The 16,343-nt window shown below is 47.1% G+C and overlaps 1 protein-coding gene across 1 annotated transcript in view; it reads right to left on the reverse strand.

Annotated features, from left to right (window-relative positions):
• Nucleotides 1-16,343, reverse strand: part of LOC311234741 (transcription factor COE3-like) — a gene marked incomplete at its 5' end in the record, with an annotated part of 63,623 nt that overhangs the window by 7,973 nt on the left and 39,307 nt on the right. Inside the window, one exon of the mRNA XM_084321984.1 lies at nucleotides 3,354-3,442. Within this exon, the coding sequence (XP_084178110.1) occupies nucleotides 3,354-3,442 (89 nt within the window). The remainder of the gene's footprint in view (nucleotides 1-3,353; nucleotides 3,443-16,343) is intronic.

Raw genomic sequence — 16,343 nt, forward strand, 5'->3', positions numbered from 1 at the left:
TCCCTGCTACTGTTTGTCTCGCTTTTTGCGTAAAGGTCTCGAAACAGCTGTATCAATCCGATAGTTGAGACGACAGATCCAGAAGTCAGTAGGATTTCTCTCTGTATGTGTGTGTATCTTTATTGCTGAAAAAAGATTAGAGAAACCGTGACAGAATTCTGTGGTGTTGAAAAATGTCTTAACACGAAGGTTAACGCGTTCCTAAAAGCAGTCTGAAAATGTGACTCTTCAAGCACTAGATTAGGAAGGATGTTGTATTTATATTATCACAGTTAATAAAAGAGGGCCTAGGTTATGTAGCTCGGAGTGCTAATGCCATTATAAAACTGTAAGGCAATTACTCTGTTAGCTCTAGCCTGAGGTAATGAATGCATTCAGAAGCATAGGGCCATTAGATGAAGGCACTTCAAAGAACACAGGAAGAGAGATTCATTTAAATACATGGGTAATTGCTTGACATGAACACATTTGTAATATTTTCTCCTTGTGGATTACACAAAGAATTGGAAAAAGAATGGACTTGTGCGCTCATTTTGGGAGAAAGGAAAAAGGAATCCAAAGCAATCAGCTTAATAATAAAACAATATTGAGTTTCCGCTTTTAATTTCATAATGAATCTAATTTGTTACAGAAGGGAGAAATTGAGTGTGATATAATGTGATATCCAGTCTATTTGTCCATTACTGCCAGAGGGCACAAAATGGTATTATAAATTGTCTTTTTTATATTATGAATAGAAAATTGTTTTATAACAAGATCTTAAAAAGGAGGGTGAATTCCGAAGTCTCTGTTCACTTAACGCAGAGCCCGCAAACCAATCTCCTTTCGCATCACTTGACTGCTCACACTTATTACTTTCATATTCACCCTGGACTTTGCATTGAATTTTTATATCTCCACACTCTCCTCCCACAGGGTCAGACTGTCATCTGCGATGTTGTCTTAGAATTACGAGGTAAACTTCAATCAGAGGCCTCTTCCCATCCCCGGTTCTCTTTTCTTTGTGTAGCAACAATATTAGCGTGCATCCCTCGCTATCCATGAGCACTCCCATATTGGCTTTCTGTCTCCTTACAATTACCACGTGTCTTACTGGTCCCAGGGAGAAGGCTGGTGGAAATCAATAGCGCAGTAATATTATCAACTGGAGGGTGAAGTCATTGGAGGGGGGGTGGTGGGGTGTAGTAGAGGGGGTGGGTGGGCTCGGTGTCGATTTGCCTTTCTGCTAATGCACACTACGCGTCCTCAGGCTTTATCTCCTTTTTATAGAGTCTCCCCACCTCACCTGCACCCTGTAATGGCTGCTCTCTATATGCTAGCATCTGTTCTCATTCCAAATGTACATGCCCGCCCCGTCCTAGCCCGCCTCGTCCTAGCCCGCCTTGTCCTAGCCCGCCTCGGGGCTGTTTTATTGGGAATGCGCTCTTGACCCCGAGAACCGACCCTCAGATGGCAAGCTTAACAATGACGAATCACTCTGCGGGATCATTTACATGGCCCCTGAACCCCATATTTGGGTCCATTAGAGACCAAATCAAATATTTATGTTGTTTATTGGAAGTGCAGGGTTTCATCTCACTCTGTGATTGTTTCATGCAAAGGCTGGGAGACCTTGCTATAATAAGTATATGCGTGCACTCGCGCACACACACACGCACACACACACACACACACACACACACACAAGCACGCGCGCACGCACGCACACACACACACACGCGCGCACACACACGCACACGCACACACACACACACACGCACGCACACACACACACACACACACACACACACACACACACACGCACACACACACACACACACACGCACACACACACACACACACACACACACACACACACACACACACACACACAGGAAACTAATCTTGGGTTCAGTGTCACAAAACGTCTCGCACAGCCAAAGGCGCTTTGTATTCGAAGAAAAGAACCACGGCTTTCTCTGTAATAAAGCTACGTTTAACGTTATTGCTCTCTTCATTTCATACAGTGTAGTATTCTTCTTTTTTTTTTTCTTCAAAGAAGCACCGGCTTACAAAATTGAAAGAGTGTAGCGAGATAGCCCCCCGCGCCCCCGTCCAGAGAGACAGAACAGAACCAACCTGTACAGAGAGTCTGGTAGATATTAAAGGGACGTGTCCACGTTTACAGTTGAAATTAGAGTAACATTTCAAGTCCAGGTGTTGTTTTCTGTCTCCGTGGGGACCTGGGTCTAATTGAAACACTTCATATAGTGTACCAGGGACGGGCTGTGATGCTGGGTATATCTCCACGCCGACTTGGCCACACACGTGCGTAGCCGCCACCACGCAGTCTGTTCTTTATTAAATTGTCCGTTGGACGTTAATGATATTGCCGTGTTTTCATGCTGAGGTTTAATAGATAAGGTCTTTAAAGGTTTTATGGTATTATTAAAACGCCGAGGTGGTCACCACTTCAGTACATGCCAAGGGGCTTTGAACAAACTAATCAGTCATAATATTACACTCGTACGCATCTGGAATGCCAGTCACCAAATTGGGTGCTAGCGGGTCGCAATTAGGCAGGGAACATGGTGCGGTGATAGATTTTATCAATAGGAAATGGAAATGGAGTGAGAGGAATCAAAGAATTCCTGAAGAGGGGGGGGGGTGAATAAGAAGAGGCAAAAACAACATTTTCACGCCGAACGTCGTCGATACTGTGAGCTATTTGCGTGCCTCACCAAACGGAGGGGCTTTCAACTCCCTTCGCCGGGGAGGTTCAAAGGAAAACAATAAGGAAAGCCAATGCATAATATCATGCAGTCTTTCTCTATTAGCCATACTAAGACTGGGGGGGTTTACGGCACAGGGTTCTGTAAACAAAAGATTAAACCAAATCGAGCTGCAGAAAATGAAAGGAAAACATGAGCAGGGTAATGAGGGTGCAGACGTCGTCTCTGGCCAGATTACCATCTCCACAGACTACTAGAGAGGAAAACGCCTGATTGAGCTATTTTACCACACAGAGAGTTTACGCCTCTCTCTCTCTCTCTCCTCGCACAAAACCAATACCATTACCACACACTGGTTAGTGGGGGTGGTGGGGCACATATGTGCAGCAAAGCTGTTAGGTTTAGGGTCACAGTATTTCTCCTCCCTCTGCTCTTTATATCAATGTTGTTTTGTTTACTTGTCACATCCAACACAACCACAATGTTTTATTTTTATGTGCTCCGTGCTTTTTTGGGAGGTGTGTTGTTGCTACTGTACAGTAAATCTAAATAAAAGCTGTCGTTACGTGTGTCACGTGTGTTAACCTACATGCGGGGGCAGGTTTGCACACTGCAAGGCTGTGTGTGAGACGGTGCACTGACCTTTGGTAACCTTTCGGGATCACCTGGGTGCCTAGGGATGACCTTCTGAAGCCTCTGGAAGCCGTAGTCGATGGTCGGCTCATTCAGGGCTAAAATGATGAGAGAGAGAAAAGGAGAGGGGGAGGGGAGGGGGATGACAACATTTAGCAATGTATCGTGACTAATTTAGCCAGAGAGAGAGAGAGAGAGAGAGAGAGAGAGAGAGAGAGAGAGAGAGTCTTAAGAGTTTACTGTATATACAGAAGTCATTTCCAAAATGCCTAATTTCAAAGAAAGCTCTGGGGAGAGGACAGTGTTTCATGAAACAGAAGCCACTCTGGGGGGGGACCGGCGTGGAAAATGACACAAGGCTCCTCTGACTGTGTCACACAGAGTGTTATTCCATTAACAGCCGTGATGACCTACATCAGTCTGAGGAGCCTTCCACCGGGGGCGGGGGGGCCCCTCCCCTTCCTTATCTGCTCCGGAATATTGACTACGGCAAACTACATAGCAGGGGTGTTTTAATCTAACAGAGCTTTAATAATCTGTGAAAGGCTGTCCGCACATTGATCTACAGTAAGTTGCTGTCATTTTCACTCTTCTGCACCGATGGCGGCGCGAACGGCGGGGGGCCCCGGCGTGTGAAATACGGCGGCGGATCCCGCGGAGCCATTAATCTCTCCCGCCCCTCAAATAGTAATCTGGGGCACGAGGCATATTGGACGATGAATCAGACGCACAAAGTAAATGAATCATAACCCAGACTTTGGTGAGAGCGGGGCGTTTTATGTCAGACAGTCCTAATGGGTAATTGAAGGCTTCCTTACAGCTCTGCCCGATTCTAAACAATCATGTGTGTACACCCGTAGGCAGGACGGGGGAGAGAGGGAGGGCAGAGAGCAGAGAGGAAGGGAGGAGAGAGAGAGAGCGAGGGGAGGGGAGGAGAGCGGTGTAAAGGGTGGGTGGGCGCTGGGGGGGGTCGGGCGGTGGAGGAACGACTTAATAGAGAACATCACTTCTCAATGTAGATATCATTTTCAGGAGAGTAACTCCGCCGAGCGAAGCGCTTCATAAATCAATGGCTTTCTGTGGAGACTAATAAGAGCTGCCCGACTCTATTCATTGTTCAGCCTGTAATTTGGCCCATCACTCATTACTCAGCATGTAATTTCAGCATTAACACCGCACAGCTCGCTGATCCTGCTGAAGAGCAGAGGATGTGGAGGGGAAGCGAACACGCCACACACACACACACACACACACACACACACACGTACACACACACGTACACGCGTACACACACATGCACGCACGTAGGCAGGCAGCACTGCTGACGTCCAGGCCAGGGAGCCACGGCAGGCAGCGCGGATAAAGGAATGATACGCACACACATCTGTGTCTCTTCCTTTTTTATTTATTTGTGTTCTCCGCGTGTTCGACGCACACACACACACACAAGCACGGGCGCGCACACACAGCCACACAAACATACGTGATCAAACACATGCACTACTTGTGCAAAAAAAACAACAAACAAATAGAGTAATTGCTAGCTCGACCGTGATCAAGTGGAGCAATTATGTGTTCAAGCGTGGACAATGTAGGATGCTGATCAATAGTAAGGACCTACCTTGTACATACAGTCCTATACACCCCTACTGGCCACACACACACACACACACACACACGAACACACATACATGAATAAACCTCACGATAACATACATACACCCCTGGAAATCTGATTTGACATGTCATCATGCATCCTGAACGACAAAGGTCCGCTTTTGAAATGTGAGGGAACGCCAGCCTCTCCTTTAATAAAGGATTGATCCAGGGTATTGATTGTACGTGACAAGGCTCTGGCCGCCGAATTTGCCCCCTTTCTTTCGCTATTTCCACCTCTTTTCTTTGCTATGCACTCTGGCAGTCCTGCGTGCACGTGTGTACATGCACATGTGTGTGTGTGTGTGTGTGTGTGTGTGTGTGTGCAAGTGCCTAAGTGCGTGTGTGTGTGTGTGTGTGTGTGTGTGTGTATGGTGCTAGCCCTGCCAGACCCCGCTGCTCAGTGTGATGTAAATTGTGTATGTGTAAAAAGCACTCCATAATCAGGCCATCCATCATCAGAGGCTGTCAGTGGGCTCTCTCAGGGTGATACATCACGCTCTCCTGTCCTCTGCCTCAGCTGGAGCCTACAAAACCCGCCGGGCATGCTGGGAACGCAGCCGGAGAGACGTACAGTACGGGACGAGAGCGGGGAAAGGTTCCGTTTTGATGTGCCTTTTTCAATGATAATGATGCCGCACTGTGAAGCGCAGCCCCCAAGAATTATGATGAGCGTCGTTTTCTTTTCGGAGGGTGTTATATATATCCGCTGTAACCTCGAACGCAGAGGAAACGGCGGGTTTCCGATTATATTTAAGAACAAATATTTGTAGTTATATTGAAAATAACTTTGACGATTCGTTTTTTGGGTTTTATACGATGAATCGACCGCACTCCGCGAGGAGTGTCGACTCGAATATCAACCCGAGAGCGCAAAATCGCCCCGCGGTGAAAGACGGCGAATGAGAAAACGTAATCCGACGGTCCTCCCAAGTCTATAGAGGGTACGGCATCTCTCAAGGTCTGGACTCTGAGGCACCGTGATCTCCGCATCATGTCGACGCGTCGCCATCTCATCTATCATGGAGATGATCTTTGTAACAACCCCGGCGTAATGAAATTGGTGACACAGACCGCCATCTGCTATTGATTTCATGCAAATGCTTTTGACAGTTGATGGAGACTTGCATTAGTGCTAAACGGTGCTGTCAGCTGACGAGTTGACAGCGCTGTAGTCCTGGCGTGGAATGCCGCGGCGTAGACAGACACAGACGGCGTCAATAATCCTATAAGGGCTGATGATGATATATACTGAGCACTTGCATTCATTCCGGACAATATATGTACAATGTGTTGAAGTATTCGTCGTGTTGGGTATGAATATCCCAAAGTGTGTTGATCTTTCCTTTTGTTGTGGTTTTGAACACTACTTTTTCGGACCACCCTCACCACACCCTCCTGGGTAGCCTCCCCCCTCTCCCCTCTCTCCTCTCTTGCCACACCCTCCTGGGTAGCCTCTCTCCCCTCTCCCCTCTCTCCTCTCTTGCCACACCCTCCTGGGTAGCCTCTCTCCTCTCTCCCCTCTCTCCTCTCCCCTTTCTCCTCTCTCCTCTCTCCTCTCCCCTCTCTCCTCTCCCCTCTCTTCTCTCTCCTCTCCCCTCTCCCCTCTCTCCTCTCCCCTCTCTCCTCTCTCCTCTCTCCTCTCCCCTCTCTCCTCTCTCCTCTCCCATCTCTTCTCTCTCCTCTCCCCTCTCTCCTCTCCCCTCTCTTCTCTCTCCTCTCCCCTCTCTCCTCTCCCCTCTCTCCTCTCTCCTCTCCCCTCTCTCCTCTCTCCTCTCTCCTATCTCCTATCTCCTCTCTCCCCTCTCTCCTCTCTTGCTACACCTTCCTGGGTAGCCTATCTCCCCTCTCTCCTCTCTCCCCTCTCTCCTCTCCCCTCTCTCCTCTCTCCTCTCCTCTCTCTCCTCTCCCCTCTCCCCTCTCTCCCCTCTCCCCTCTCTCCTCTCTCCCCTCTCTCCTCTCCCCTCTCTCCTCTCCCCTCTCTCCCTCTCTCCTCTCCCCTCTCCTCTCTCTCCTCTCCCCTCTCCCCTCTCCCCTCTCTCCCCTCTCCTCTCCTCTCCTCTCTCCTCTCCTCTCTCCCTCTCCTCTCTCCCCTCTCTCCTCTCTCCCTCTCTCCTCTCCCCTCTCTCCTCTCTCCTCTCTCCCCTCTCTCCTCTCTCTCTCTCTCCACCGATTCCTGACGACCCTGTTGTCTTTATCACACCCTCTAAACTTCCCTCCGTTACAACTTCACAGTCTGTCCTATACTTTACCCTCTCCCAGAGATATAACGGGCTAATCTAGCTCTGAGCTCCGGCGGTGCCCTTGCATGACTCCATTGCATGCCAAAATTAGTTTGCCCCTCCTCATCCTATTCCACCACAATACTGAGAGGTGTGGGGTGAGGGAGCGGAGGGGGGATGCCCCCCTGCAAGGGTTCTCAGGCACTGCAAGGCAACATGAAACCCTCCACACACATCCCATAAATCCTACTCTGGGTGGGGAGTCTGGCTGAGGGGAGGGAGCGACGGAGGAGGAGGTGGGGGAGGGGGGTCGCTGGCACGTTCCAGTCACGCCCGCTTCCCGGCCCGCGGCCAATCAATACCACTTTCCTGTTTTAGAGGCGGGTAATTATGAGGTGGAGAGATTGTGTGACCTCTCACCCCTGCTGCATTACTCGCCTGATATTAAGATAAATTGCCTGATTTTGGGTAAACATATGCTGCAATTCAAACTGTCAGCACTGGTTTGCTCAGGGATAATTTGTATTGATCTCCTGGCTTCTTCCCCATTTTGCTTACTGACCTCATGGATAATTAGAGAAAAAGAGACACAGGGAGGTAAAGGCAGGGCCCCGCATTTGAATACATCGCAGGAGAGATGAAGAGAAGGAGGAGAGAGGGGAGGGGGGGAGGGGGGGGGCTAGAAGGAATGATATAGATTAATAGAATTTTTCATTTTCTCTCATCTTCCATTCAGCTTCAGACAGGTTGGGTGCTTTGTTCAATTACATCACTTAAACCCCCCGCCACCCTCTCCTGTTACTTGTAAAGATATATAATTGTCCGTGAATTAGTTTCTGTGGTTTCATTCAGAGATGATTAGAATTTAACAGAAGCAATGACACAACAAAGTGACAGCGAACATGTTTCAATTTAAGCCCGCTGGCGGTTAAGAGGTGAGCATTATTGTCACGTTTGAATAAAAATGTACGCGGTAACCGGTTTCTCTACAAAGGAGGAAGCCACGCACCGAGGAGGGTGCTCTTTCTTTGCGGCGGTTTGAGCAAAACTTTAGGAATATTTTGGGGGCGGCTAAGTGGCACAGTGGGCAAGGCGCTCGCCACTAACGCAGGAGATGCTGGGTTCGAGCCCAGCTCTCGGCATTGCTTCCGGCTTGGCCGGTCGTTCATACTAATACAATTGGCAGTATTAGGGGGTGGGAAAGCCGGTGGGTGGGGATCGGACGTTGTGGACAGCGACTCCTACAGGTCGGTTGGTGCGCCTGTACAGCAGAATCAGGAAGTATCGGGGGCAGCGTGAGCCTCCCACGCATTACTCCTCGCCACTGAGAGATCGCGCTGTGCAGGTGAAAAGATGCGACGGCTGCCTCCTCGTGTACCGGAGGGGACACGTGATGCAAGGCTTCGTCCACATTGCAGCCGACCAGTGGGAGGCATGGTCTAGCAACGTTCGAGACAGGGGAGGGTAGAATTGGATAATACGAAATTGGGATGGGAGAAAAATAGAAAATGGGGAGAAAAAGTAGATAAAAAAAAAATTTATATTTCAGTAATTTCCTCACTCGGGGGAGTGACAGATCATGTTTAAGAATATGAAGAAATGGAATGCATGACTCGTGTGCAGCTGTGACCATATCATTTCCCATTTTGAATATTGTGCATGCGCACTCGCACTCACAACACACACACACACACGTACACACTCAAGCACTTAATACTCACAGATATACACACAATGGCAAAGCTTCAGTGACATTCTTCTGCCTGGCATGTGCACTTCCTGATCTAATGCCTTAATCTACCCTGCCGTCCTCCATGCTCCTTTACACATTTTCTCACAGAGACCCCCCACTCCCACTGACACTGTGGTTAAGATGCAGAGTGGCCGGCCTGAACATGGCGCCTGAGCACGGTCTGCTGCCCCTTCTCCATGTTCTCCAGGAATAGGACATGAGTAACCGCTCTACAGGAACAGTGTAACATGGCCGATGATGGCAGATAGAAATGCTTACGCGGCGGTACGCGTCCGCCGCGTGCCCCCCTCGCTCTCTGTGGAAGTGCATTGAACACACGTATTGACTTACAGTATCGGGGTATAAACACGGGGAACTGTTTGAGCGGAGCAGTAAATTTAAGGGAAATTGTTCCTTGTTAAGTCTACGGGCTTGAATGGAAGCGTGCACAGTTGCGCTAGCATTCCTGCCAGCCATTACAGCTTATTACGATAACTCTATCTTTCCAGGAGATAAAAACCTAGCCTTGTTGCCATTTGCCAGCTATTACTTTCGCTAATTATACTTAACTGCTTGGAGCTTATCTCCACTCCTCCTACACCATTGAGCAGTTCGGTTTTTTTTTCTTTCCCCTTAACACAAATTAGAGGAGAGGAGTGGGAGTAGGGGAAGGGGGGTGGCGGGTGGGGGGTTATGGACAGATAAACAGAACAGGCAGAAGTTCATTCAAGTGTTATTGCATATTGCATACTTGTCAAAGGGTCAAGTGTCTTTACCGAAGCCTCCTAGCTAGGCACCTGCAGTCTGTTAGATGCATGAAGGACACAATACTGTGACATCACCACACAGAATGACCGGCTGATACATAGTTTTAACCGCTTCAGTGGAGAATAGAGGGGGCGGGGGGGGGGGGGGGGGGGGTCGGAGGGCCTATGTCGTCCAAGGGGTTATAAACTTGAATACATATTCAGGAGTAAAAAGGTGTATCAGAGGTCATGCTGCTCTGCAATATAGATTTCCAGTGCTGAGAGAATGGAAAACATGCATGCAGAAGTAGAGGTCATCTTTGGAAAAAGCGAAAAACCAAACCAAGTCAAATTGGAATCCACAGCAAACCCACGCAAAGCAAAGCTTGACTGCTTTAACACTGACCATGACCATCTCCATCCACTGCAGCCAGTTATCGCTGAGTGATTCCATCTCCAGCAGTTCTCAAGATGAACAGGAAATTTAAATGTCAAAGATCTGCAGTTAGGATAAATCAATTGGAGACAGATCAATGTTCATTGAAATTTCATGAACTTTGAGCCAATATAGATGGGAGGAAAAAAAAGAAGAGAAAAGAACCTAGACAGTTACAGTCTCCAGCAGATATTGCTCCTGCAACAGATAAAATGTAATTAACACGGTTAAATGGGAGGGATGTAACAGATCGCACATCCATAATTTCAAAACTCCCTTTCATATCGGTGGTATTATTAGAAAAAGGGGCGAGGACACCTGTTCAATCCTCTCAGACACCTAAAGTAAGTGTGTCACTCCTCCGAGGACGACGGCGGCCGATTTGAACACATTACCGGGCCAACAGGAATCAAATGGGGTCCCTTCACAGCTGATTGCCGGCGCAAATTAATATTGTAAAATGAAGATCAATACATGGACGGGGCGCGGATCGATGACGGCTAAATTACGGCCCGCGTTTTCCCCCTCATTCAAGATGAGTTGTGTTTTCCTCTCAAAGTCAATACCATGCAGCCTCCCTCATTCATTTCTCAATAAACTTGCCGATGAATTTCAATCAAAAGGAGGCGGTGAAGGGGGGAGAGGGGGGGATGGAGTTCTTTTAAAGCCCGTTGGGTGTGGAACACACTGGAAATGGGGCAAGGAGAGGGAGGGAGGGAGGGAGGGAGGAGGGGAGAGATCCTCGTCTATCAAGAGCCTCTCTCCCTCCCTCCTCCAGCTATCCCTCTTCTGGAAGGGGACTGATGCTGTGACATAGTGAGGACCATCCATTTTAAGAACCATTAGAACAAAAAAAAGAGACATCTAACAATACAGTGTGGACAAAAAGAGGGGGTCCAATTAAAATCAAATCAATGAATACCATCCTTACAGAAGAAGAAGAAGAAAAAACAACACAAACACACACGCACACCTCTGCTTTCATTTCTCCTGTTGAGAGATACCTAGACGTAACTGCAGCCCCTTATTTCAATCAATTTCCCGAGCTGGATTTCACAGGTCACTTGCTGATACCACGCTGCTGTGGAATAATGCCACAGTGTGCTTCTCAAAGCCTACCTGACAAGCTGCCAGACAGTGGGGGAGTCGGAGCCGAGTGTCACGTCAGCCCCTATAATTGGACGCAAGGACCTTCCTCCCTGGAACCTTGTCGTGATCGACACGCACTCACAAAGGCCTTCAAACCGAGCCCATCTAACTGGGCGACGACTGTCTCCTCCACTCCTGTGGAGCTAGCGCTAAATACCAGAGGCGTAATGAGACAGGCAGGTGTGGGAGCATGGCGGGGATAGCATGCTCCCCTTCACCACATGCTTAAAGCATTGTACCTGCTGGATACGACCTCTGTTACAATGCTGATGACATTTGTAAATGCCTATCTCATTCCTACTTGTTGCAGTGGGCTGTGGGGCGGAGTGTGACAAATCAAGAAGATTACCAGGTCAAAAACATTCATGCCCTGCCAATGAAGATGCGATGCCCACGCATTATTAAGATGCCACTTCAAATACAAAAACACACACAGTGTGGTCTTCGAATCTAATATGGCTGTCGTCGGCATGTGTCTTTAGGTCCTCCTCCTCTATGGCAGATCTGTTTACATACCTCTGTGAATGCCTTTGATTACAGCATATCTTTACTGTAGGTCCCACCCTATTGCTGAGCAGCCACTAACTGGTGCACCAAACCCACCCCTGCAGGATAGGAAATGGGGAGGAAGCTCTCTATCTGATCTGCCTCTGAATCCTGGACTTCAAAGTGCTCCTTGACGGCAGGGCGTAGGGGGAGACATAGGGATAGGCCCGACACACACACTGAACAGCACAGGACCCTATCTGATAAAGACGTCAATGTTTGTTTACTGAACTTTTATTTTTTTAAGGACCACATAGCCCGACCCCCTTCTGTCTAAGTATTTAATTTTGGATTTGAGGACTGGACATTGCTATTTATATCTGCATTACTGTGCGATGAGGAGGAGGAAGATAGCCTAGATTCTCGGTAGAATCCTACTGTATACATACATATTGTATTAAATATATAAAACAGTGGATGATATCCTTCAAAGATTTTTGTTGTATTAATAGTGCATGCAGGTTATAACTGTGAATAAAGAACAACCTGACTCATGGACATCTTCCTGTTCCGTCCCTTTAACAGGACTGACATTTCTTGATCTCCAGTGGTATTGAGTGAGGCACACATGACCCCATTGTCCTTATGTTGATGAATGACTACCTCATACCCATTTTGTCAGATTTTGGTGCAGTGGAGTCGATAGCGTCACCTTGACAAGAAAACTTTGCGATCCATCAGCCCTCAAGGCTGTCTGGCCTCAACGAAAAGGCCTGGCAAGAGCAGCTCACTGTATGGGGGGCATCTGCCCGCTCCGTTCAAAATCCTTCACCCAGTGTGCTGTAATTCTGTGAGGTCGAATGAATGGCTCTTGTTACTGCCGTTTTACAGAGGAGAAAAAAAAAACACTTGACTTGTACTAATAGCCGAGAAGCCATGCTGGTCACCAAAGGTCTGAAGACGAAGCACCATGTCAGTGCCCAGCTTGGGAAATTAGCAAATAATGTTCCCTTCCCCCTGACAAATGTGTGACAGCTCGCATTCGCCAATCATTCTCTCCTAACGCTATGATGCATGTCCCGGATCCCCACCAGAGGATACGGGCGAAGTTTACTGACCCTCAATTTACCCATGACAAATGGGGTCCTGGTAAATGTGCGTTTTCTAGGGCGCGGAAGGGGTTCATTTTAAGCAATCCTGGTTATATGGATGTCACTGATTAGGATAAATAGTGGCTGAGTGTGTTAGGACTGCTAGCAGAACCATATTACTAAGGGCCTGCATGGCTGTCCCAGGAGGGAAGCTCTCATGGAAACCTGGCTCCATTAGATGCTCCAATTGGACAAATTGTGCGGTCAAAGTTTTTATTTATGATTTACTCTTTTCTACAGTGCAGTAACCATGTGGTAAAAAGGATACAATGCCAAATTAGGTCGGTTTTCATATCAAAAGACAAGTATCTGGTCAAACAAGCAGGCATTCTACGCAGTGCTTAATAAAGTGTGCGGTATTGACTGCGGGACAGCTAGGCCTTTCTCCTTTTGATTTTCTACAACCTTGCTGACAGTTGGTTCTACCAGCTGTCCTGACCAATTGATAACCAATACATGGATTAGACTGAGGACAAGCCAGCTCCCAGGGACAACGAGGTAAAAATGTACGGGGTGCATCTCTAAATAGCTACCGTATCACTCCTTTACAAAAGTGCCAATTGTAGTATAGGCTCCTTAAAACACCCCGTAAAACCAGAGTGGACTGAAGTTTTACAGTATACACAGTAGTGTGTCGCATTAGTGTTTCAACCATTCAATGCAGTCAATGGCTTCCTCAGAATGGATTGTGAGTTTTGGAGGTGTTCCAGGGTTGTAACCCAGGGCCGGTCCAAGGCATAAGCGTACTAAGCGCCTGCTTAGGGCCCCTGTGGCCACCAGAGGGCCTCCCGTGTTTGTTTGTTTTTAATTTAATTTTTTTTTATATATTAGACAAAATCAATATTATTATTCAGCTTTACAAATACAACAGGATACAGGCAAAACAAGGCACACAAAAAAATACAAAACACAGCAGGAGCTGTAGGTGTGTGAATGCTGGTTCCTATGCATTGTGTTTGAGAATACAGCTATTACCATGTTGGCAGGTTCCTTTCGCCTGTGGCTCTATTATCTATGTTCTCAAAATACATTTTCATTGAGGATAGTATTTTTATGTGAATCTATGCAAATGAATGTCTGTAAGGGAGAGAGAGAGGCTGATTAAGAGGTAAAGTGCCAGACAGCACAGCAAAACACACCCAAAATATTATGTGCACACTTCGTGTACACCTCGTAGCCCCCCCCCCCCCCACCCCCCAAAATCTGCATGGGGCCCCATAAAACCTCAGGGCCGGCCCTGTTCTAACCGAAGTGAGGACGTGTCCCTCTGACATTCGCATTGACTGCAGTCTCCTCTATGTTGACTCTTGGTAATATGTGATAATTTCTCAAATTGAGCGAGTTAAATCACCACAATTAGGGTGGTGGGGCAAGAAGAGTCAACACTAAAAACGCTCTAAAAAGGTACTTCTCTTGAAGGCGCGGTGAAAAGTCACGCTTGAAGCCCAGGCTTTGATAAATAGACCTTTGATATGCACATGTTGCCTTCCTTACATGACACCGGAAAATGCTGTGCCCTTGAGACAGACACGTCGTTACGTGCCCTTTTTACGTCCATCCAACTTCTCTATTGTGTGTGTAGGTCATTTCTAATCTACTTGAATTGCCCATATTGGAGTGTTCATTAAAGTGCAATGACAACATGGGAGAACGTAGCACATTAGTCATTTCACTCTTAACACATCCTGCGCCAAGAACGAGTTACGCCGTTTTTGCCCGCCATGCGTTGAACGCCAACAACGGCGTACGCCGTTTTTGGGATCAATATTACATTTTTTCACCATGGCATTCATAATTCATCCAGCCAACCTCCGGACTCCAACGGGACCCTGTATGAGATTGCAACGCCTCAATACCGCCGCCTGGTGGATGGTCGGGCGAGTTACACTCTCGTGAAAACCGGAAGTGCCGATCGGTGCGTCGAGGAAATCCCTCCGGCAGTCACATCTTGTTACGGGACTCCAGACAAACACTATAGTGCATTTGGATCGCTTCCATAACTTAACCCATTCTCTGCCACCACTTTGATCATCCTAAACCATCCTCTGCCAGCGCTATTTGTCTATGGAGATGTTCACCTTCTTTGCAGGGCTATAACTTTTTAAATTGTATTGCTAAATTGACATTACTATGGCCCATTCAACATCAATTATCTATCGTTCAGGATGTAGGAACGTTTTACTTTTTCATTCACACATTCATACTAAAATACCGTCTAGAGTATAAATATGTTTTTATCGTTTTCTGCAGTATTTCATAGAACGTGAGATATAGGCATAAATGCATATATTAGATTATCAAATGCAGTTTGATACAGATCCATGCTATATAAAAAATGTCAACTGTACATGGTCCTAAACGTCATGACTGATCATCTGCGGGTGAACGGAGGGGGGGGGGGGGGGTCGTTTATAATTCAATGACCGACGTTAAATGATTTATGTAGTATGGGTGATATATTGATCAGAGCAGTTTGTATCAAAAATGATAAAGAAAAACGCTGAAACTCACGTCAGTCTCCTCGTAGCGTTGGGCGATGAGAGTGGAGCAAACAGATCCTAATTATGTGATGTTGATCGATGCGATCCATTTCCGGTTTGTATATTACTAATACACGTCCAAATCATGTTGATTATTGAGTTATGGCAAAGATCCATATCCACGGTGTCTGTATTGAGCCCCAGGACGATAAACGAGTGGCGGGACGAAATTAGGGGACGGACCGAGCTCCAACGGGCACTTCCGGTTTGGCAACTCGCCGATCGGCCACCAGGTGGCAGTATTGAAGCGTTGCAGAGTTGTGCTGGCTCAGACAGCATCAGCCAAGACTCCGTGGGTGAAATATGAATACCATGACGAAAATATGAAATATTGATCTCAAACATACCTTACGGCGTGATTGGCAGACAACGCATGGTGGAGAAACCCGCCTTAACACGTGATTGGCGGAGAATGGGTTAATAATCGATATGATTTCGGCGTTTATTGCGCCATACAAAACGGAAATGGATGTAGGAGATCGGCGTCAAATAATTGGGATCTTTCTCCTCCAGTCTCATTGGCGCACGGTAAGAGGACACTAACGTTATTTTCAGCCCGATTGTTTATTAATTTCACTGCAAACCATCTGATCAGCGTATCAACCCATAGTAAATAAAGCCGTTACTGACGATCAAGGAATTATAAACGACCCCCCCCCCCTTTCCTTCACGCATGATGAAGCATAATGTATACCGATCATATACATTTGAATTTTTTAATATAGCGTGTATAGGAAATAAACGCCAATCGATAATCTATATATGCTTCAGGGCCTATAACTACTGTTTTTGGAATTACAGCAGAAAAGATTAAAAACATACTTATATTCTTGACGCTAGTAACACAACAATGTATGAATGAAAAAATATAACGTTCCCAC

The sequence above is a fragment of the Notolepis coatsorum genome (assembly GCF_963971535.1).
Source record: "Notolepis coatsorum genome assembly, chromosome: 9".
NCBI classification, from domain to species: Eukaryota; Metazoa; Chordata; class Actinopteri; order Aulopiformes; family Paralepididae; genus Notolepis; species Notolepis coatsorum.